Genomic DNA, 24,637 nt, shown 5'->3' on the forward strand with positions numbered 1-24,637 from the left:
CGCTCAGTCGTGTCCAACTCTTTGTGACCCCATGAATCGCAGCACGCCAAGCCTCCCTGTCCATCACCAACTCCCGGAGTTCACTCAGACTCACGTCCGTCGAGTCAGTGATGCCATCCAGCCATCTCATCCTCTGTCATCCCCTTCTCCTCTTGTCCCCGATCCCTCCCAGTGTCAGAGTCTTTCCCAATGAGTCAACTCTTCACATGAGGTGGCCAAAGTACTGGAGTTTCAGCTTTAGCATCATTCCTTCCAAAGAAATCCCAGGGCTGATCTCCTTCAGAATGGACTGGTTGGATCTCCTTGCAGTCCAAGGGACTCTCAAGAGTCTTCTCCAACACCACAGTTCAAAAGCATCAATTCTTTGGCGCTCAGCCTTCTTCACAGTCCAACTCTCACATCCATACATGACCACAGGAAAAACCATAGCCTTGACTAGACGGACCTTTGTTGGCAAAGTAATGTCTTTGCTTTTGAATATGCTATCTAGGTTGGTCATAACTTTCCTTCCAAGGAGTAAGTGTCTTTTAATTTCATGGCTGCAGTCACCATCTGCAGTGATTTTGGAGCCCAGAAAAATAAAGTCTGACAGTTTCCCCATCAATTTCTCATGAAGTGGTGGGACTGGATGCCATGATCTTTGTTTTCTGAATGTTGAGCTTTAGGCCAACTTTCTCACTCTCCACTTTCACTTTCATCAAGAGGCTTTTTAGTTCCTCTTCACTTTCTGCCATAAAGGTAGTATCATCTGCATATCTGAGGTTATTGATATTTCTCCCAGCAATCTTGATTCCAGCTTGTGTTTCTTCCAGTCCAGCATCTCTCATGATGTACTCTGCATATAAGTTAAATAAACAGGGTGACAATATATAGCCTTGACAAACTCCTTTTCCTATTTGGAACCAGTCTGTTGTCCCATGTCCAGTTCTAACTGTTGCTTCTTGACCTGCATACAAATTTCTCAAGAGGCAGATCAGGTGGTCTGGTATTCCCATCTCTTTCAGAATTTTCCACAGTTTATTGTGATCCACACAGTCAAAGGCTTTGGCATAGTCAATAAAGCAGAAATAGATGTTTTTCTGGAACTCTCTTGCTTTTTCCATGATCCAGCAGATGTTAGCAAGCTAAACCAAGGCAAACCTCAGGTCAAGGACTTTGGAGAACTCCAGGCCTGTTCTGTCATCCTCTACAATGATCCCCAAGGTTCTTTCCTACTCCAAGATCTTCTCCTTGACAGTCTAAACAACTCCCACAGCTCTATTATCATCTTTATTTAGGTAACTTTCTGACATCCCTCCCAAGTCTAGTCATCCTTTTCCAGCTCTCTCTCCTGGAGAACCACTGTTACTTCACTTTCTAAGCCTCAAAAACTTTATTCATGTTGACCATACCAGATAGTCAATCAGTACTGCCAGATAGTCAATCAGTACTGTTTCTTTCCTTTTCTCTCCATTGTTTCTCTACCTGCAGTTGGCTTCCATGTGCCTCTGAAATCCACCCCACCATTTGCCCCATTACTTCCCACCACCACCAACCATCTCAGTTCTCATTTTCTCTCACCAGCCTCCCAATTGATCTTCCTTCTATTTCACAAACTTCTAGGACCCATTACAATCCATCATATACATAGCTGCCCTATAGATCCTATGTCAACCTACCTTAATAGCAAATCTTACAGGTAACCATTCAAAGAACTGTTAGATATGGCCCTCCCTAACTAATTTGCAGTATCATCTTCTGCTAAACCACATTAATCCTCTGCTCCAAGATAGAAATTGGTATGTCAGGCTCTAAACACACCTCAGGCTCTCTCATCTCCCTATCAGGCAAAGTTAATGCTTAAAAAACTTTCCCTCTTCTTAGACTTGCACACATTCATCTGTCTAACCAAATCCCATCAAACTCTATTTCAGAATTATGCTAATATCATACAGTAATAGTTGATTGAAGTTGCAACTGTGGGCATTATATAAAGTTTTAATAACCTTCTCATGAACCCTCATTAGTGTTACTGTTCCTTATTTATTCCGCTTACAGTGCTCCATGGTTTACACTAGGCTTCTGTTAGGTGAAGATACTCTCTCTTGAAGGACCTATAATCAATGATGCAGGCAGGTGAAATTTATAGGAACAATGTTTGGGTTTTCAAAGCTTTGATTGAGTGCTACTTTCTTCTTAGAGTCTCTTGACACTCTCACATCTTGGAAATTCATCATTTTTATTTACACCTTTCTTGAGCAACATTTTATGAGAAATTTTATTGTGTCAGCTTCTGCTGTAAGGCAAAATGAATCAGCCACATGTATGCGTATAGCCCCTCTTCCTTGGATTCCCTTCTTATTTAGGTCACCACTGAGCACTGAGTAGAGTTCCCTGTGCTATATAGTAGGTTCTCACTAGTTATCTGTTTTATATATAGTAGTGTATATATGCGGAGAAGGTGATGGCACCCCACTCCAGTACTCTTGCCTGGAAAATCCCATGGATGGAGGAGCCTGGTAGGCTGCAGTCCATGGGGTCGCTAAGAGTCAGACACAACTGAGCAACTTCACTTTCACTTTTCACTTTCATGCATTGGAGAAGGCAATGGCAACCCACTCTAGTGTTCTTGCCTGGAGAATCCCAGGGATGGGGGAGCCTGGTGGGCGCCGTCTATGGGGTCACACAGAGTCGGACACAACTGAAGTGACTTAGCAGCAGCAGCAGCAGTGTATATATGTTGATCCCAATTCATCTCACCCACCCCCTTCCCCCTTTGGTATCCATACATTTGTTCTCTATGTCTCTGTCTTTATTTCTACTTTGCAAACAAGTTAATCTATACCATTTTTCTATATTCCACATATAAGTGTTAATATATGATATTTGTTTTTCACTTCCTGACTTATTTCACTCTGAATGACATTCTCTTGGTCCATCCATGTCTCTGCAAATGACACAGTTTCTATCATTTTTGTGACTGAGTAATATTCCGTTGTACATATGTAACACATCTTTTTATCCATTCCTCTGTTGATGGACATTTAGTTTGCTATTGAAAAATAGTGTTGCAGTATCCATTGGAGTGCAGGTATCTTTTTGAACTATGGAGCCACACTTATATTTGTCTGTATGATGTTTGTCTCTTTGTCTTCCCCACTCTAGACTATTAACACACTGGGGTCTAGGATTGGGGTTCACTTATTTGTGTGTCTGCAGTACCACACATAGTACTACACAACAGATGGTTGTTGGGGGCTGTGTCAGTCAGCATCAAAATGAATGAATCATTGAGACAGTGGCCAATAGAATTGAAAGTGTTGAATATTCAGAGAGGAGGCAAGTGAGGGTGGGGTAGGATTCATGTTCGTTGTAGGGAGACTTAATGAACACTGGCCTTTCTTGAAATGATAGGCAATGAAATGATAACAAGGTTATGGAAGAACATTCCAGATATGAGCAAAGAGCTAGTGGAAAGAATAACTTTGAAGAGAGGGAGGTAAAGAGATACACCCGTCTGCATTAAAGGGTCCTTAGATTACAAAGTGTTGAGTATAACAAGTGGGTAACAAGATGCACCAGTTTGGCAAAGACAAGTTGTCGTCCAATTAAATGCGATGTGATGACTTGATACCAAGTGAAACTGTCCTATGTGTGAAGACTTGGAACTCAAGCTGAGGTGCAAGATTTTGGAGTTGTCAGCATAGAGGTGTGAGTTCTCCATGAGCAGAGATGTAGAAGGAGAAACACAGACTCACAAATCCAGGCATTTCCTCCACTTGAGACAGAAAGAGGAAGGCAGGCTAATCAGAAGACAGAGAACAAACAGAGATCTAACAAGAGGACCCAGAATGTGCGGGGTGATGGAAATCATTGTAGGTACATTCTAGAAAGAGTAGGCATCTCCACTGGTGACACGTGTGCAGCCAAGAGGCTGAGACGAGAGGAGAGCTCCTCTTGAACAGTCTCCACAGGAGCTAGTCTTCACAGTTAGAGAGAAATGTAAACAGAGAATTCCAGAGTGATGGGGATGAGAGTGGGAGAGAGGTGTAAGGTTTGGGGAGGATGCTCACAATTGCAGCCGTGGCCAGAAAAAAAAAAAAAAGCATGAGTTTTAAAAGCCAGTTTTTCTGCATAGTCTTCCTGGGTGGGAGCCTCCCAGGAGGACAACCTTCTCTCTCCCTCTGTATTTACCAGTGGAGCATATGACTAGGACAGTTACTGAACTCATTTCATCCTCCTAATGAAGGGTTATTCTTATGAAACAGCCATAACAAGTACTTTACAATGCATGCATATGTATGAGAAACACATTTACTATGCCAGAGAAATAAAGTTTATTGGGAAGTAAATGAAGTAGCCTCCTTGCATTCCAGAGAATATCAAAGAAGCTAGGAAAGCAGGAAGCAGGAAACACAATACCTAGAGGAAACACCCTAAAGTAAAACCTGGAGCTCAGATTGCTGGACTGTCTTCAGAGACAGAGACTTGACCTTCAGCAGGAGGGAGTTTTCCAAACATCGGAAGCAGATGAGGTGTGTCTTGGCTCGTGGAGAGCATTTCCATGGGTAGAAATTTCAGAGCTGGCTTGACAAGGTATCTAAATGGTAACTGAGCTCCAGCCAAGGCAGGACCTGGGGATCTTTCCTGTGCTTGTTCTAGGCTTCATTGTCGTCTTCAAAGAGAAGGCAGGTTTTTGAATTAACAGCAACGATTTTGAGCGGAGGACCTACAGGAGATGCTACTAGCATTGGTGGTGGCACATGGGTTGCAGGGGAGCCTGGAAGAACACAGAGATTTAGAATGGGTTGGGGAGAAGACTGGTAAGAGTGCTGAGGTACTTTACGAGATACATCTGATTTCTCAGTGGTTGAAGTTTGTTGCAATCAACTTTGATTGTTACCAAACCTCTCTCCCTCTCTGCCATGTGCAGAGGGGGACAATTGTTATCTAATGCTCTTGAGATCTCACAGAACTCAACAGTCTCCCTTACCCAACAGCTGCTACTGTAACAGTTTCTACCACCACCCCTCCACTGTTAGCTCCCCGAGGCAGGGAATGACTGCCTTTCACCTTTGAGCTTTCACATTTGCCTAACCATCACAAAGGAGACACTCCATGAATGTGTGCTCTTTGATGAACTGAAAACATGGCCAACATGGGCATGCCCAGGGTCTTGTAGACCCACCACACATTTTCCCAGGATCCCTTCTCTCCCTACTCACTTGGAGTCCTCGCTGTCCAGCAGCCCACGGTAGGTGTTGATCTCACACTCCAGCCGGGCCCGCACGTCCAGCAGCACCTGGTACTCCTGGTTCTGCCGCTCCAGGTCACTCCTGATCTCCGCCAGCTGTGACTCCACGTTGCCGATCAGGCCCTGCACCTGGGCCAGCTGGCAGCTGTAGCGGGCCTCCGTCTCCGTCAGGGTGTTCTCCAGGGAGTCTCTCTGTCAGAGGGAAGGGGAGGAAAGTCACAGAGCTGCTCCTTCAGGGGCTTCTCCATCGCTTCCAAACAAGTCACCAGCTCCAAGGGTTCAGGAGAGGGTGGTCCGGAGGGCATCCCAGTGCCCCTGACTCCCCAACCTCACCTCCTCACCAGGAGTCTCATCAGTACCCACCAGGTTGTGCTGGGCCTGAAGCTCCACCTCCAGGGCGTTGACCGTGCGTCTCAGCTCGATGATCTCTGCCTGGTAGGACTGCAGCTGCTCTGAGCTGGACACCACCTGCTTGTTCAGCTCCTCAGTCTGAAACACCAAAGGGCAGAAGAGAGAATCAGACCCCACCTGAAGGGCCCCAAGGGGCTGAGGGTCCTGAGAGACCACGTGCCGAGATGCTCACCTGCCTGATGTACCATTCCTCCACGTCCCTGCGGTTGGTCTCCACCAAGGCCTCGTACTGAGCCCTGGTCTCGTTGAGCACACGGTTGAGGTCCACAGTGGGGGCGGCGTCCACCTCCACGTTGAGGCGGTCTCCCAGCTGGCTCCGCAGTGAATTGGCTTCCTGAGGGAGGGAGGAGAAGAAGTGAACCCACAGAAATGGATCTGCAATCTTCCTGCTGCAGGGAAGTGAGCACAACGCTGCCCAAAATGCACTGAAAGGAATATTCTGATCATTCCCCCAAACTGACACAGATAAGGTGTAGGAATAAACCCAAACAGGCATCACATCCATTCCCTTCCCCCAACACTGAAACAAGCTCACCTTTCCCATAAGCCTAAGTCCAAACTCGTTCACACATGCAGGTCCTTCCTACCTCTTTCCCATTACATCCCCGTAGATACTGCTTTCCCAGCCATACTCCCCAGGTATGCCATGCTCTGCCACATCTGTGTCTTTGCTCAGTCTCTTCCCTTAGACCAAAGTGCTGAAATCCTCCTCTTTCCTCTGATTTGCCTCTGAGAAGACTTCCCAATCTCCCTTCAGGCAGATCAAATTGTTCCCAGAGCCTGAGGCTCATACAACATGTACATATAAAGATTGTCTCTATATAACAAAAGCTTCTATAATAAAATACCCATTGGGCAAGTTTGACAAGCAAAAGATAAATCTAAACTTCCCATTCTACATGCCTACATGCCATGGAAGACATGTAGCAAAAATGTGTTTTTACTGTTTAAAAGCAGTGAGTCATCACTAAGGGCTTCCGCTTAAAATGGTAGAATAAGATCAGAATCAGAATTTAAAACTTCCTTGAGGTCCAACTATCTCCCTGACCATCCAAGATGCCCACCCAGGATCACAGTCAACCTCATTGCAGGTGGGACACACTCCCCCCAAATGGGTATTTCCAATTCCTTCCCAGAATTTCACCTGACCAACATGTGTTCCCATGGAGCAGTGATAGGAGAGAATATCAGTGCAACAGCAAAATGTCAAAGTCATGTGACAAGCGCTTTGTAAGACATTGAACCCACAAGGAACACGGTGACATCCACTAAGGATGAAATGTGACAGAGCTTTCTACTGCAAACACAGAGGCACACCAGGAAAAGGAAATGTGTTATTTTCTCCATTTGGAGTACCTAGCTAGGAACACACAATTGTGGAATTAAGTGATTTTGTTTTCTAGTAGGGCGAGTAATAGCAAGGAAATAATGATGTCATGATAGCAGCTATTGTATATTTATACTTCATATAATACTTATTTCCTTCTACCTGTATGATGCACTGTTTTGACATGATCACTTCCACAGCCTTAAGACTAGAGAGCGTGTTATTCCTTTTTCTCTCCCCCTCTATCTCTACCACCAAATTCAGGACCAGCAGAGAGGAGACCTCAATGAATATAAGTCCTTTCCCAGCATCTCCAACACCATCCACTACTCAGAGCTCCCCTCACCCCAGCTCTCTATGGAGACAGCATCGCCGTTCCCGGAGCTGACCTTGAGTTCCTTAGGGAAGAGTCCCAGCCCAGGAGGTCTGACAGCAGTTGCCTCCTGACTCCCAATGCTAAAGGCTTATCCCTGAAGCCTATGGTTTCTTTTCCTCTCACCTCCTCATGGTTCTTCTTGAGGCAAAGCAGCTCCTCCTTCAGGGACTCCACCTGAGCCTCCAGGTCGGCCTTGCACAGGGTCAGCTCGTCCAGGATCCTACGCAGGCTGTTTATGTCTGATTCCACCAGCTGCCGCGAGGAACGCTCCGTCTCGTACCTGCACGCACAGACCAGAGTGGGAGAATGAGCCAGGCAGAAGCCCTGCTCCCTGCCCCATGTCTTGTGTTCATGGGATTGGCCTAGCTCTCTTTGCACTGACAGTTTTCTGCCTCTTTGCATCCATGCTTTCTTCAAGATCTACATAAACAGGATGGAGAAGCCTTGGACTTACCCTAACACCAGAAAGCACTCAGGGGACTCATGAGGTGGACTCTATCTCCTGTCAATTTTGTTGGTTGATGTATCACCCAATCAATCAACTCCACCAAGAACAATTCACTACAGTCTCTGAATTTGTGGGGTTGAAGGCCTTTCAGAAAGAGTGATATAAACTGAAGCTCAAATAGCACATGAGTCCAGATCTCTGTTTGCCAATGGTTTTACCTAGCCAGCCTTAAAAAAAAAAAAAATGCCAGGAGAAATAAAAAGGGAGAAATGGCTTTCTCTTCTCTTCCAGGCAATGTTAGGCCCACACAGGGGCCTTGGAGGTCACCTGGCCCCAAAATCTCAACGTACTTGGTCCTGAAGTCATCAGCAGCCAGCTTGGCATTGTCGATCTGTATCACCAGCCTGGAGTTCTCAGACTTGGCACATAGGATCTGAAAACAAGATTCCATGGTGAGGACCATTTGAACTTGAGAACATTTTATTGCTCAAAGACAGGAAGCTGCTGCTGTGCATCCTCGCAGCCCAGCCCCTCACCTTCTGCTGGAGCTCCTCGATGGTCCGGAAGTAAGACTGGTAGTTGGGGCACAAGAGGGGCTCCTGCTGCTGGCTCCGCTCCAGGATGCGGCTCTCCAGCTCTGCATTGTCCCTCTCCAGCTGCCGCACCTTCTCCAGGTAGCTAGCCAAGCGATCGTTCAGAAACTGCATGGTCTCCTTCTCGTTGCCATTGAAGGAGCCCTCGCAGAACCAGTTACAGCTGCCCACATTGGCAGGGATGTTGCAGGCCCCGGGCAGGGTGGTACCACGGCAGCTGTGGGGCACACAGGGCCGGGAGGAGCAGCTGGAACGGTAGCTCAAGGTGGGCAGGCAGCAGCTGTAAGGCATGGTGCTGGGAGAGGTGATGGAAGGGCAGGTGAACTGATGGAGGTGGAAGTGGATGAGGTTTGAGTCTGTCCTTTCTCCATGGTCCTTTTATACCCATAATGGTGGGTGGGGTCTTGGCACTCCACATAGTTTCCTTTCCTAATGCTTTGGCTAATTTTTCTCTCCAAAATACGCTACTTAGGTGCCTCCCAAGAGTCCCCCCTCAACTCATAAAATTATTCCATTCAGCTTATGTCATAACAGGCTCCTCCAGGGTGCTCATGGCTGGTGATATCAGAGTTTCATCAGATGGCTTCAAAGGAGGTAGAATCATCATGGCCCCAAGTGGCTCTCCCCATTACTCAGAGGGGAGGACAGCCAGGGACATGGGGTGGAGTTGCTTAAGAATCAGGAACTCCTCGCCCATGAATTTCTGCCATTGGACTCCTTGGAAAGAGAGTGTGGAGTGAATAGTCTTTTCAATGGCCAGCCAGCTTCTCTCAAGTCTTCCCATGCTTCACTGTTCAGTTCAACCCATCCTTAGAGCAGAAGCTTTTTCTGTATTAACTATGAGGATTCTGAGCCTTACTCAGGGAGAGTATTTACTGGGGCTTAGGGAATTTGTCAATACCCGAAGAGACTGAAAATAATTGAGCATTATATGTAACATAGATAACCAAGAAGGACCTCCTGTAAAGCACAGAGGACTCTACTCAGTACTCCATAATAACCTATACAGGAAAAGAAACGGAAACAGAATGTGCTGTGTATTGTGCTAAGTCGCTCAACACGTCCAACTCTTTGTGACCCCACGGACTGCAGCCCCCCAGGCTCCTCTGTCCATGGAGTTCTCCAGGGAAGAACACTGGAGTAGGATGCCATTCCCCTCACCAGGGGATCTTCCTGGCCCAGGGATCAAACCCAGGTCTCCTGCATTACCGGGATTCTTTACCGTTTGAGCTACTGAGAAAGAATACATATATGTATATGCGTAACTGAATCACTCGGCTATACACCTGAAACTAACACAATATTGTACATCAACTGTACTTCAATAAAATTTTTTAAAAAATAAAAAAATAGGGGACTTCCCTGGTGGTCCAGTTGTTAAGAATCCTCCCGCCAATGCAGGAGGCATGGATTTCATTCCTGGTCAGGGAAGATCCCACATGTCCTGGAGCAACTAAACCCGTGTACCACAACTACTGAGTCTGTGTACCGCAACAACTACCAAAGCCCGTGCGCCTGCAGCCTGTGCTCCGCCACAAGTAGAGAAAGCTCATGCGCAGCAACAAACACCCAGCACAGCCAAAAATAATAAATAAAATTATTTTAAATAAAGAAAATAACTGAGTGTTCATGGTTAGAAAATGAAACCTCTGGACAGATGGGAGTGGCACTGAAGCTGCAGACTACAGCCCACAGGTCAGCCGGCAGCCTCTTTTTTGTAAATCAAGTTTTGTTGGGACACAGCCAGGCCTTTTCATTTAGGTGTTGTCTATGGCTGCCTTTGTGCTACATGAAAGTTGAGTAGTTGCAACAAATACCATTTAGACTGCAAAACCTAAAATATTTACTATCTGGTTCTTTACAAAAAAACGTCAACCAACCTGCACTGAAGCCATAATCTCCCTAAAAGTGAGAATGGGAAGAAATACCTAGAAGAAAAATTATGACGGAAATATTCCACAGAGTGAGAGTTCAAGGGTCAGTGTCGAAGCCTAAATACAAAGCAGACTACTTCAGACTCAACAAGAAAGTAAAACCAGAATCAGGCACTCAGAGGGATCTTTGTATCCATAGCAACCTTATCTCAAAGCCTCTAGAAATTTCTCTTCCTTGCTATTAGACTTACTCCTTTGAGAGCACTGAATACCCCTAGAGATATGACTTTTCCAGCCTGAGATGCTCTCAGACAGTCAGAGCCCATGAGAATGCAGTTGATTCTCATCCCTAAGAAGAGGGCACCACCCTGATAAGTACACAGCTCTCCATCAGCTCTGGGTTCAGATACCCTTTGACCCCTTCCCAGCCCTAGGGAGTCTCCCTTATTGCCAAGTAACAAATATTAATAAATTAGCCTTCCCCAGATCACCTTCTATTCCCTGTCCCTCTCCAGCTGTCCTTTGTTCCATAAAGGAACAAAATCATGGTTCAGAAAGAAGTCCCAAAAGATTATTCGTGGAACACAATATGAAAAGTGAAAGTGAAGTCGCTCAGTCATGTCCATCTCTTTGTGACCCCTCGGACTGTAGCCTACCAGGCTTCTCCGTCCATGGGATTCTCCAGGCAAGAATACTGGAGTGGGTTACCATTTCCTTCTCCAGGGGATCTTCCCGACCCAGGGATTGAACCCAGGTCTCCCGCATTGGAGGCAGACGCTTTAACCTCTGAGCCACCAGGGAACACAATATAAGACACTTTACAAGAATGTGTCCAGATTTTAAAAGCAGTGTTGAAGAGCAGAAAGGACCACATTTGAATCTAAATGACCTGGGTGCACATCCTTCCTGACAGTATGAGCTCAGAGAAGTGGATCCCTTTTTTGACTCTTGTTTTCTTGATCTCTTAATTTGAAGTAATGATAATGCTGCCCACCTCATGGGTTCATTGTGAAAGGTAACTAAGACATTGTATGTGAATATGAGTGGGGGTGATGATAGTTACTTCTGTAACCTTCCTCCTTCCTACTGTTGGCTCAAATGACTCAGGTGAAGAATTTTGTGAACATTCAATTTTGTTGAGCAGACACCTGGGCAGGTTGTCCAAGCCAACCCAGTGGTGATCAAACCTTACTCATCTCATGAATAGTAGAGGCACCGGACTATATTCATGAGTTAATCAACAAAAATGCAAATATGAACATTAATTTAGTGGCTAGATTAGGAAGTTGACAGATGGTCTATTGTCCCTACTTTCTCTGCTAACTTCCTCATCTTCTAGGTTTGTTTACCTCACTTGGGGTGATTCTTGAGGAGGAAGAGTTCTCCGCATGGGGTGATATTGCCAACAAGCCTCCTTTCTGGTGCTTGCATTGAAACAGGCTCTTCTCATCCTCTGGGAATCCTCCAGCCTTACAGCTGTCTGTGAACATTCATAAAATAATGATAGTGTTACTGCTGCCCCTGATGATGACGATGGCGACGATGATGCCACCATTTCATGAATACTTAGAGCTTCCCAGGTGATGCAGTAGTAAAGAATCCACTTGCCAATGCAGGAGTTGCAGGTTCAATCCCCAGGTCAGAAGATCCCCTGGAGTAGGAAATGGCAACCCACTCCAGCATTCGTGCCTGGAAAATTCCATAGACAGAGGAGCCTGGCGGGCTACAGTCCATGGAGTTGCAAAGAGTCAGACACAACTGAGCACACACACACACACACGAATTTACTTATTATGTGCCAAACTGGTGCTAAGTGCTATGGCACATTTCTCATTTCATCATCCCAACAACCCAGTAAGATTGACCTATAAAATTATTCCTATTTTACAGATAAGGGAACAGAACGAGAAAGGCTCAGAATTTTCAAAGCCTATAAGTAGCAGAGCAGGGATTTGAACTATTCAGATGTCTAACTCCTGAGCCTGGATACCTAAACACAGTGTGAACATTCGGCACAGAAGCTTCTCTGGTTTTGTGAGAGGAAAGAAACCTTAGATTCATTTCCGCTTATCGTCCCTCTCTTTATAGTTTTTGTTTCTGGTCCCTGCTGGGGCCTTCTTCCCCACTCCCCTTACCTCGTCAGTCCTCCAAAGGCCTCTCTGCTCAAGCAGTCCTTATACCCCGCTACGCACCATAGTACCTTCCTGAACTTGGTAAATAACCAAGTTTCACTCATTTACTTTTTCCCAAGAGAAATTTCTCTCCTTTTGCACAATTGATTGATCTGTCCAGATTGAAAATCAGATTGCCTTTTCTTAACATCTAAGCAAATGAAAATGCACAATGGCATGACCTAGGCAATTTAGAATCTGGGAGAAAGTCTACCTGCCTTACCCTGTAAACGTTCACCTCAGAAGTAAGTTCTGTTTTCTAGAATCAAAGAATCTGAAGCCAGAAAGACGTGAACTTATGAAGGAGAAAACTGAGGACCAGATAGTGATGTAGGCTGGAAATGAATAGCAATGGATATCTTTCTAGTCCGATGGTCTTCTAGGACACTTCACACGTAGTATTCCGTCCTCACCCAAAACACTGGGTGTTTGGATTCTGTTACTGTCATTGATTAACAGAGATGAAGATTCTAAGATATTAGGGATAGATTTAACTTGTGCAAATGACACAAGTGTGTAGACTCAAGTTTGCCCAGCCCAATGTACCTCGTTGTAAATTAGAGATGAGACACTGTTTAGAGATCAAAATGTGTCAAAGCACAAGAACTAGGAGAAAACACAGAAACAAGATCATGAATTCTGAGGCCAGTTCTGAGTACAGACAGGAAGACATACCTAGACTTACTGCATGCTGCTTTGCTCCTCAGTAAACTAGGGGTCAAAAAGTGACAGTCCTACAAGCTTGCAATGAGGCACGAATCCTGGAAGTGATGTGATGGGCTTGTATACAGGAAACTGCTGAGCACTCCTAGACAGCCCTGATCTTCCTGACAGCAGCCTCCGACCCCAAAGAGAACTGAAACCATGGCTTTAACATCAGATATGAAGATGGGGGAAAGTGCCTTACCTCTATCCCAAAGCAAATATAAAATAAGAGGGAAACAGAAATAAAAAGAATCAGCAAAGATATCCAGAATGTAAGCCTGGGGAAAAATCAAAGTGTGAGAATGGTATGTCCATTTGGCTAGGAGTTCAGACCAGGACAACCAGGAGCCAGTAAAACAGGTCATCAAGAGCACTGATGTACAACTGAGAAGGAACTGGGCCCCAGCAGAAGGTGGATCTGGAGTCAGAGTATCAGGTTAATGCTTAGTAGAGCATATACTCCTGCTGCAGAGCTGGGTGGGGGATTTGAAGAAAGAAACAGTGGCATAAAAGAACAGGATGATATAAAAGTTCTAACGTTGGGCATGAAAGAAAAAAGAAGACCATTGTTTTTTATTCTTAAGAATCTTAGCTATGTGTTAAGTCAGCAATAATCAAAATGATTAATAATCATAATAAAAATATCTGGTTTGCAAAGTCTTTCCATAAACATGGTCTTCCATGATCATCTTGGTAGATATACAAAGCCGATAGAGAGGAGAGTGTTACCTCCACTCTACCTTTGGAAAAACTGAGGCTCAGAGAGACTACATATTTGTCCAAGGACACAGAGCTGATGACAAGATAAATTAGAACTAAAACCCGGATTCTGGTAACCTGGCAAACTGACTCATTAGAACTATATACATAGCTTCAAAAATTCCCAGTGGCCAGGCTACATCCCAGACCAATTAAATCAGATTCTCTGAGGGCAGACTCAAGCCTCAGCTTATTTTTAAGTGTTCTAGGTTATTCCAAAGCACAATCAAGTTGAGAACCACATCCTGGTGTGTGTGTTTGGTGATGAGCACCTATAAGCAATTTAAAAGCCACGTGGGAGTATTTAAGCGACTGTAGGACATTTATTTATAAAATTAAGGAGTAGCTACAAAGACAGAGATTTAAAAAAAAAAAAAAAAAAAAGGCAGAGTTTACAGATCCAAAAAGCTTTGTCTCTGGCCAGAATTTATCCTTTATTCTGTTGATACTCTCTGCTCAGAGCATGTTTAGACCTTTCTGTTTTGACAATGTCTATGTCCTTCTAAGGGGCTTCCCTGGTGCCTCAGACAATCTGCCTGCAATGCAGGAGACACAGGTTTGATTTCTGGGTCAGGAAGATCCCCTGGAGAAGGGAATGGCTACCCACTCCAGTATTCCTGCCTGGAGAACTCCATGGACAGAGGAGCTTGGCGAGCTACACCCCATGTGGTCATAAAGAGACAACTGAGCAACTAACATTTTCACTTTCACATATCCTTCTAATACCCAGTTGTTTTTTTTTATGCAAACCTTTGTAATTTATTAATGGGTTTGATTTTTTGAAATTCATTCGAAAAGAAATCTTGTGAATCAGATAGACAATGAAATTAGATAATAAAAATTTTTTTCTATATGACTGAGGCTCATAATTGACTGGAATGCCATTTCCTAAATAGATTTGCCAAAAATTAGAACTAAAACCCGGATTCTGGTAACCTGGCAAACTGACTCATTAGAACTATATACATAGCTTCAAAAATTCCCAGTGACCAGGCTACATCCCAGACCAATTAAATCAGATTCTCTGAGGGCAGACTCAAGCCTCGGCATATTTTTAAGTGTTCTGGGTTATTCCAAAGCACAATCAAGTTGAGAATTCTAAAGTTGGAATTTGTGTGTAGAAGACAACTTTGAAACATGTCAGTGACTTGGATGGTGCAGTGGTAAAGAACCCTCCTGCCAATACAGGGGATGCAAGAGATGCTGGTTCGATCCTTGGGTCAGGAAGATCCCCTGGAGTAGGAAGTGGCAACCCACTCCAGTATTCTTGCCTGGAAAATTCCATGGACAGAGGAGACTGACAGGCTACAGTTCATGGGGTCAGAAAGAGTCACACATGACTGAGCACACACTGACCTGGATGTGTCAATCTGCTCCAATTTTTAAATTATTCTCCATAGTATCTTATGGATATAAGTATATACTATAAGTATCCTTATAGTATCCATAGTATCTTATGGATATCTATAGACAGAACTTGGTTCAAATCCCATAATTGCTAATGACTAACTGTGATTTGGAGCGTATTTCTAAGGCTCAGTTTCCTCATCTGTACAATGAATTTAATTTGCAGCACTTATAAAGATTAATTAAGTTCCTAGTATTTTACCTAACTTGTAGTTGATATTCAATAGATGCAAGCTATATTTTTTTCGTATACCTGCTGTCACAAATGACCTCAAATCTAGTGACTTAAAACAATACAATGTGTTATTGTAAAGTTCTATAAATCAGAATTCTGACATGGGTCTAAAATCAAGGTATGGAGTTTCATTTCTAAATGCTAGCAATAAGCAATTTGAAAAAGAAATTAGGGAGAAAATTATATTTCCAATAGCATCAAAAGGAATAAAATACTTAGGAATAAGCATAAGCAAGGAGGCAAAAGACTTATACACTGAAAACTGCAAAACATTGCCAAAAGAAATGAAAGAAGACTTTCCAAAAAGCAACAGTTAGAACCAGACGTGGGACAATGAACTGGTTTAAAATTGGGAAAGGAGTACGTCAAAGCCACATATTGTCACCCTGCTTATTTAATTTATATGCATAGTATATCATGGAAAATGCCAGACTGGATTAATCAAAAACTGGAATCAAGATTACTGGCAGAAATGTCTAACTTCAGATATACAGATGACACCACTCTAATAGCAGATAGCAAAGAGGAACTAAAGAGCCTCTTGATGAGGATGAAAGAGGAAAGTGAAAAAGCTGGCTTAAAACTCAACATTCAAAAAATTAAGATCATGGCATCAAGTCCCATCACTTCTGGGGGAAAAGTGGAAACAGTGGCAGATCTTATTTTCTTGGGCTCCAAAATCATTATGGATGGTGACTGCAGCCATGAAGTTAAAAGATGCTAGGTCCTTGGAAGAAAAGCTATGACAAACCTAGACAGTGTATTAATAAGCAGAGACATCCTTTTGCACAATGAAGGAAACTATAAGCAAGATGAAAAGTCAGCCTTCAGAATGAGAGAAAATAATAGCAAATGAAGCAACTGACAAAGAATTAACCTCCAAAATATACAAGCAACTCACGCAGCTCAATGCCAGAAAAATAAATGACCCAATCAAAAAATGGGCCAAAGAACTAAACAGACATTTCTAAAGAAGACATACAGATGGCTAACAAATGCATGAAAGATGCTCAACATCACTCATTATCAGAGAAATGCAAATCAAAACCACAATGAGGTACCATCTCACGCCAGTCAGAATGGCTGCCATCAAAAAGTCTACAAGTAATAAATGCTGAAGAGGGTGTGAAGTAAAGGGAACCCTCTTACATTGTTGGTGGGAATGCAAACTAGTACAGCCACTATGGAGAACAGTGTGGAGATTCCTTTAAAAACTGGAGATAGAACTGCCATATGACCCAGCAATCCCACTGCTGGGCACACACACCAAGGAAACCAGAATTGAAAGAGACAAGTGTACCCCAATGTTCATTGCAGCACTGTTTACAATAACTATGACATGGAAGCAACCTAGATGTCCATCAGCAGTCAAATAGGTAAGGAAGTTGTGGTACATATACACAATGGAATATTACTCAGCTATAAAAAAAAAAAAGAATACATTTGAGTCAGTTCTAATGAGGTGGATGAAACTGGAGCCTATTATACTGAGTGAAGTAAGCCAGAAAAAGAAATACCAATACAGTATATTAACACATATATATGGAATTTAGAAAGACAGTAATGATGACCCTATATGCAAGACAGCAAAAGAGACACAGATGTAAAGAACAGACTTTTAGAGTATGTGGGAGAAGGTGAGGATGGGACGATATGAGAGAATAGCATTGAAACATGTATATTATGTAATGTAATATATGTAAATTTTACATGTTTACATATGTAAACATAAGTAAAATAGATGACCAGTGCAAATTTGATGCATGAAGCAGGGCACCCAAAGCTAGTGCTCTGGGACAACCCAGAGGGATGGGTTGGGGAGGGAGGTAAGAGGGGGGTTCAGGATGGTGAGACACATGTACACCCATGACTGATTCATGTCAATGTATTGCAAAAACCACCACAATATTGTAAAGTAATTAGCCTCCAATTAAAATAAATTAATTTATTTTTTTAATGAAGAAAAAAAAAAAGCAGAGACATCACTTTGCTGACAAAGGTCCCTATAGTCAAAGTTATGGTTTTTCCAGTAGTCATGAAAAATGACTATAAAATCATTTATAGTCATTTGGATGTGAGAGTTAAATGGTAAAGAAGACTGAATGATGAACAGTTGACGCTTTCAAATTGTGGTGCTGAAGAAGACTCTTGAGAGTACCCTGGACAGCACGGAGATCAAACCAGTCAATCCTAAAGGGAATCAATCCTGAATATTCGTTGTAAGGACTGATGCAGAAACTGAAGCTCCATTATTTTGCCACCTGATGAGAAGAGCCGATTCTTTGGAAAAGACCCTAATTCTGGGAAAGATTGAGGAGAAGGGGACAACAGAGGATAAGATGGTTGGATGGCATCACCAACTCAATGGACGTGAGTCTGAGCAAACTCCAGGAGATAATGAAGGACAGGGAGGCCTGGGGTGCTCAGTCCATGGGGTCACAAAGAGTCAGACATGGCTTAGCAACTGAACAGCAACAACAGTGTAACAGGAAAGACATTCCACATTTACGGATTGGAAGATTTAATCTTGTTACAAAGATATTATTGCCCAAAGTAACCCACAGATTCAATGCACTCTGTATCAAAATTCCAGTGATGTCTTTTGCAAAATGGATCATAGACCTAAACATAAGAACTAAATCAATAAAACTCTTAGAAGAAAACATAAAGAGAAAACCTTCATGACATTGGATTTGGCAATGATTTCTCGGCGATGACACGAAAAGCACAAATAGCAAAAGAAAAAGTAGGTAAAATGAACTTTACAAAAATTAAAAATAAAGAGAGATTTCCTTGCTGGCCCAGTGGTTAAGAATCTGCCTGCCAATGCAGGGAACATGGGTTTGATCCTGATACATCACTGACTCGATGGACATGAGTTTGAGCAAACTCCAGGAAATAGTGAAGGGTAGGGAAGCCTAGTGTGCTGCAGTTCATGAGATTGCAAAGAGTTGGACATGACTTAGTGACTGAACTACAACGGAAGATTCCTCATGCCTCAGAGTAACTAAGTCCATGCACCGCAACTACTGAGCCCATGCTCTAGAGCCTGTGCTCAGCAAGTACTGAAGCCACTGCAATGAGAAGCCCTTGCTCCAAACCTGGAGAGCAGCCCCCACTCGCCAAAAGTAGAGAAAGCTCATGTGCAGCAACAAAGACCCAGAGCAATCAGCCATAAAACAGAACGAATCTGAGTCAGTTCTAGTGAAGTGGATGAACCTAGAACCTGTTTTATAGAGCAAAGTAAGTCAAAAAGAGAAAAATAATTATCATATATTAACACATATTTATGAAATCTAGAAAAAATGGTATTAATGAACCTATTTGCAGAAAAGAGGAGAAGGCAATGGCACCCCACTCTAGTACTTTTGCCTGGAAAACCCCATGGATAGAGGAGCCTGGTGGGCTGCAGTCCATGGGGTCGCTAAGAGTCGGACACGACTGAGCGACTTCACTTTCACTTTTCACTTTCATGCATTGGAGAAGGAAATGGCAACCCACTCCAGTGTTCTTGCCTGGAGAATCCCAGGGACGGGGGAGCCTGGTGGGCTGCCGTCTATGGGGTCGCACAGAGTCGGACACGACTGAAGCGACTTAGCAGCAGCAGTTGCAGAAAAGAATGGAAGTACAGATATAGAAAATAGACTTGTGGACACAGTAGGAGAAAGAAAGAGTGGGAAGAAGGAAGAAAGTAGCACTGACATATATACATTACTTTGTATTAAATAGATAGCTGGTGAGAAGTTGCTATATAACACAGGAAGCCCAGCTTGGCACTCTGTGATGACCTAGAGGGGTAGGGTCGGAGGAGGGGAGGGATGTCAGGGAATGTTTAACAGGAGGATTCCTACGTGCTGTTTCTCATAAATCCTCTGTTCCTTATCAGTTTCTGTTACCAGAAACCTGTGGAATGGCATGCCGCTCCCAGGACTGAGGTCATAGGATGAAAGAGGCTCGAATCTCCTTCAGTAAACATTCTCCTTATGACAAAACGGCTTAGTCTCGATCCTCTTTTTTGAGATATGGATTGTCTCCTGACCTTGTGACCATTATTAATCCCTTGTTCCCTTGGTAACGGTTGCTGTATGTTTGGTTTTCTGATCTTTATCATTGTCAAAAGAAATTTCTTGTATACCAGCCTATATATACTCACAGAAAGATCATTAAAGCACCTTTGCTCCATAAGAGCTTGGGTCCCCATGTCTTTCTTTCTTTCTGTCTCTCTCTCCCTCCCTCCCTCCCTCTGGCTCTCTCTATTACTTTCCTATCACTGACTCCGAACCACCAGATTCTGGTCTATTCAGTTCAGTTCAGTCGCTCAGTTGTGTCCAACTCTTTGTGACCCCGTGAATCACAGCACGCCAGGCCTCCCTGTCCATCACCAACTCCCGGAGTTCACTCAGACTCACGTCCATTGAGTCTGTGACGCCATCCAGCCATCTCATCCTCTGTCGTCCCCTTCTCCTCCTGCCCCCAATCCCTCCCAGCATCAGAGTCTTTTCCAATGAGACAACTCTTCCCATGAGGTGGCCAAAGTACTGGAGTTTCAGCTTTAGCATCATTCCTTCCAAAGAAAGCCCAGGGCTGATCTCCTTCAGAATGGACTGGTTGGATCTCCTTGCAGTCCAAGGGACTCTCAAGAGTCTTCTCCAACACCACAGTTCAAAAGCATCAATTCTTCGGCACTCAGCCTTCTTCACAGTCCAACTCTCACATCCATACATGACCACAGGAAAAACCATAGCCTTGACTAGACGGACTTTTGTTGGCAAAGTAATGTCTCTGCTTTTGAATACGCTATTTAGGTTGGTCATAACTTTCCTTCCAAGGAGTAAGCGTCTTTTAATTTCATGGATGCAATCACCATCTGCAGTGATTTTGGAGCCCAAAAAAATAAAGTCTGACACTGTTTCCACTGTTTCCCCATCTATTTCCCATGAAGTGATGGGACCAGATGCCATGATCTTCATTTTCTGAATGTTGAGCTTGAAGCCAACTTCTTCACTCTCCTCTTTCACTTTCATCAAGAGGCTTTTTAGTTCCTCTTCACTTTCTGCCATAAGGGTGGTGTCATCTGCATATCTGAGGTTATTGATATTTCTCCCGGCAATCTTGATTCCAGCTTGTGTTTCTTCCAGTCCAGCATTTCTCATGATGTACTCTGCATATAAGTTAAATAAGCAGGGTGACAATATACAGCCTTGATGTACTCCTTTTCCTATTTGGAACCAGTCTGTTGTTCCATGTCCAGTTCTAACTGTTGCTTCCTGATCTGCATACAGATTTCTCAAGAGGCAGGTCAGGTGGTCTGGTATTCAAGTGGGCCTTAGAAAGCATCACTACAAACAAAGCTAGTGGAGGTGATGGAATTCCAGTTGAGCTATTCCAAATCCTGAAAGATGATGCTGTGAAAGTGCTGCACTCAATATGCCAGCAAATTTGGAAAACTCAGCAGTGGCCACAGGACTGGAAAAGGTCAGTTTTCATTCCAATCCCAAAGAAAGGCAATGCCAAAGAATGCTCAAACTACCGCACAATTGCACTCATCTCACATGCTAGTAAAGTAATGCTCAAAATTCTCCAAGCCAGGCTTCAGCAATACGTGAACCGTGAACTTCCTGATGTTCAAGCTGGTTTTAGAAAAGTCAGAGGAACCAGAGATCAAATTGCCAACATCCGCTGGATCATCGAAAAAGCAAGAGAGTTCCAGAAAAACATCTATTTCTGCTTTATTGACTATGCCAAAGCCTTTGACTGTGTGAATCACAATGAACTGTGGAAAATTCTTCAAGAGATGGGAATACAAGACCACCTGCCCTGCCTCTTGAGAAATCCGGTCCATTAAAGGACCGCAACAAAGGGACATTCAAGAGAAAGGTGATATATGTATAAATATGGCTGATATGCGTTGTTGTATGGCAGAAACCAACACAATATTGTAATTTTTCCCCAAATGAAAAATAAATTAAGAAAAAAAACAGTGCAGCCATTAAGTAAATAAATCTTTAAAAAGAGAAAAGGAAAAGAATGAAAAGGAAACCCACAGAATGGGAGAATGATATTTTCACCAATCATATATCTAATAAGTGATTAATGTCAAGAATTTATAATGAAGTTCTACAACTTAAAAAAAAAACAGAAAATGAGTATTGGGGAGAAATTGGAATCTTTGCACATTGTTTCTGGGAATATTAAATGGTGCAGCTACCGTGGAAAAGAGTCTTGGGTTTTCTCAATTAAGTATAGAATTACTGAGAAGTGAAGTGAAGTCGCTCAGTCATGCCTGACTCTTTGCAACCCCATGGACAGTAGCCTGCACCAAGCTCCTCCATCCATGGGATTTTCAAGGCAAGACTACTGGAGTGGGTTGCCATTTCCTTCTCCAAGGAATCTTCCCAACGCAGGGATCAAACCCAGGCCTCTCACATTGTAGACAGACACTTTACCTTCTGAGCCACCAGAGAAGTCCTGTATGACCCAGTAATTCCACATCTAGGTATACACACACACACACACACACTGGAAAGCAGGGACTTGAACAGAAGACATATGTTCACCAATGTTCATAGCAGCATTAGTCACAACCAAAAGTGAGAATGACACAAAATATCATTGGTGGATGAACAAACAAACAAAAAGGTTTAGATATATAAAATGAAATCCTTATTCGCTCTTTAAAAGAACTCGGAGGTGATGGTGGCAACTATGGCAGTGGTCCTGGTTAAAGTAGTGGAGAAGGCTGTGGTGGTATTGGGCCAGAATATGGTAACCAAGGTGGGGGGTATGGTGGCGGTGGTGGAGGATATGCTGATTACAATGAAGGAGGAAAGTTTGAAGGTAATTATGTGGTGGTGGAAACTATAATGATTTTGAAAATTATCATGGACAACAGCAATGAAAGTATGGACCCATGAAAGGGGGAAGTTTTGGTGGAAGAAGCTCATCCAGTCCCTATGGTGGTGGTTACGGATCTGGTGGTGGAAGTGGTGGATATGGTAGCAGAAGGTTCTAAATACTCAGAAGAAAAGGGCTACAGTTCTTAGCTGGAGAGAGAGCGAGGAGTTGTCAGGAAAACTGCAGGTTAGTTTGAGACAGTCATCCCAAATGTGTTAGAGGAACTTTAAAAATCTGCCACAGAAGGAACCATAGTCAGAAAAGTTACTGCAGCTTAAACAGGAAACACTTCTTGTTCGGGACTGCCATGGCAACAGTTTGCAAAAAGTGCAGCTATTGATTAATGCAATGTAGTGTCCACTAGACGTACATTCCTGAGGTCTTTTATTTGTTGTAGCTTTGTCTTTTTCTTTTTCTTTTCATTATATCAGGTATATTGCCCTGTAAACTGTGGTAGTGGTACCAGGAATTAAAAAATGAAGGAATTTTTAACTTTAAAAACACAAAAGAGAAAAATTTCAGTACATGTTACAACATGAATGAACCTGAAACAGTATACAATGAAAAAAGCCAGATATGAAAGAACAAATAATGTACAATTCCATTTTTTTATACAAGGTACCCAAAAGAGTCAAATTCTTATGGACAGAAAATAGAATAGACATTACCAGGGGCTTGGGGCAGGGGAGTATGGGGAGTTATTGTTTAGTAAGTCCAGAGTTTCAATTTGGGATGATGAAAAATTTCTAGAGATGGATAGAGGTGATGGTTGCACCACAATGTAAGTATATGTTATGCCACTGAGTTGTACACTAAACCGGTTAAAATGGTAAATTTTATGTCATCTGTATTTTACCAAAAATATGTTAAAAGTTGAGATGGTGGCAGGACTGTGTTCCTTTCTGGAGGCTCTCCATTAGAGTTAAATCAAGATATCCATTCTTGTTGAATACTGATGTCACGGTCAGCATTCTGAGATTTCCCTGCAGTGCCAGCCTGAGTATTCACAGTACCAGGGACTAATTTATAATAGCAGTAATTGCGGATTAGATTTAAATTAAAAATTAGATAAAAGATCCCTTTTAAGACTTTATAAACAACCTGCAAATAGATAGGGAAACAGTGGCAGACTATTTGGAGGTGGGGAGGGGGCGGGGTTCCAAAATCACTGCAGATGGTGACTGCAATCATGAAATTAAAAGACACTTGCTCCTTGGAAGAAAAGTTATGACCAACCTAGACAGCATATTAAAAAGCAGAGACATTACTTTGCCAACAAATGTCCGTCTAGTCAAGGCTACAGTTTTTCCAGTGGTCATGTATGGATGTGAGAGTTGGACTGTAAGGAAAGCTGAGCACCGAAGAATTGATGCTTTTGAACTGTGGTGTTGGAGAAGACTCTTGAGAATCCCTTGGACTGCAAGGAGATCCAACCAGTCCATCCTAAAGGAAATCAGTCCTGAATATTCCTTGGAAGGACTGATGTTGAAGCTGAAACTCCAATACTTTGGCCACCTGATGCAAAGAACTGACTCATTTGAAAAGACCGTGATGCTGGGAAAGATTGAGGGTGGGTGGAAAAGGGGACGACAGAGGATGAGGTGGTTGGATGGCATCACTGACTCAATGGACATGAGTTTGAGTAGACTCCAGAGTTGGTGATGGAGAGGGAGGCCTGGCGTGCTGCAGTCCATGGGGCTGCAAAGAGTTGATCACAACTGAGCGACTGAACTGAACTGAACTGAAAACAACCTGCAGCCAGGACTGTATCTTTCATAATGTGTCTCCCCTTCCCCACCATCCAGGGTCTACATAGAGTAGGTATCCAACAGGTACTGGTTGGATTGGATAGAGAAAGATAGGAGTATAAACAGAAAACCTGGTGGGGCCTCTGAGCCCCAGAGCCCGAGAGGAGGGGAAGCAAGCTGCTGGAGCCCAGGCTGATTATGATCCCTGGGAAGGAGATCAGGAGGAAGGAGGAAGTCCAGGGCACAGTAGGCAAGCCAGGGGGTCCCTTTATTGTGTGATCCTGAGGCTGCCTGGACCACCAGTAACACAGATAATACAGTGCTAGATCTAAAACTTCCTGCTGAGTACAGAGTAAAGTAAGTCAGAAAGAAAAAAACAAATATTGTATATTAATGCATATATATGGAATATAGAAAATGATGCCAATGAACCTATTTGCCAGGCAGGAATAGAGA

At 43.4% G+C, this 24,637-nt stretch overlaps 1 protein-coding gene across 1 annotated transcript; it reads right to left on the reverse strand.

Moving 5' to 3' along the window:
• Positions 1 to 4,328: 4,328 nt before the first annotated feature.
• LOC109574525 (keratin, type I microfibrillar 48 kDa, component 8C-1-like) lies at positions 4,329 to 8,723 on the reverse strand. Its single transcript, XM_019982583.2, has 7 exons — positions 8,332 to 8,723; positions 8,146 to 8,228; positions 7,471 to 7,627; positions 5,817 to 5,978; positions 5,597 to 5,722; positions 5,205 to 5,425; positions 4,329 to 4,759 (listed from the first exon to the last, which is right to left on the reverse strand). The coding sequence occupies exons 1-7, from the start codon at positions 8,677 to 8,679 to the stop codon at positions 4,681 to 4,683; spliced, it is 1,176 nt and encodes a 391-aa protein (XP_019838142.2). The 5' UTR covers positions 8,680 to 8,723; the 3' UTR covers positions 4,329 to 4,680.
• Positions 8,724 to 24,637: the final 15,914 nt, after the last annotated feature.

Source organism: Bos indicus, chromosome 19, assembly GCF_029378745.1.
Source record: "Bos indicus isolate NIAB-ARS_2022 breed Sahiwal x Tharparkar chromosome 19, NIAB-ARS_B.indTharparkar_mat_pri_1.0, whole genome shotgun sequence".
Classification (NCBI taxonomy): domain Eukaryota; kingdom Metazoa; phylum Chordata; class Mammalia; order Artiodactyla; family Bovidae; genus Bos; species Bos indicus.

What these genes read in the sequence shown, in the direction of transcription:
- LOC109574525 (XM_019982583.2), bottom strand. Translation starts at nt 8,679, where the DNA reads ATGCCTTACAGCTGCTGCCTGCCCACCTTGAGCTACCGTTCCAGCTGC. An exon ending in GCTGATGACTTCAGGACCAA is followed by an intron (nt 7,628 to 8,145) that starts GTACGTTGAGAT and finishes CTGTGCGTGCAG; the next exon opens with GTACGAGACGGAGCGTTCCT. An exon ending in TTCAGGCCCAGCACAACCTG is followed by an intron (nt 5,426 to 5,596) that starts GTGGGTACTGAT and finishes TCCCTCTGACAG; the next exon opens with AGAGACTCCCTGGAGAACAC.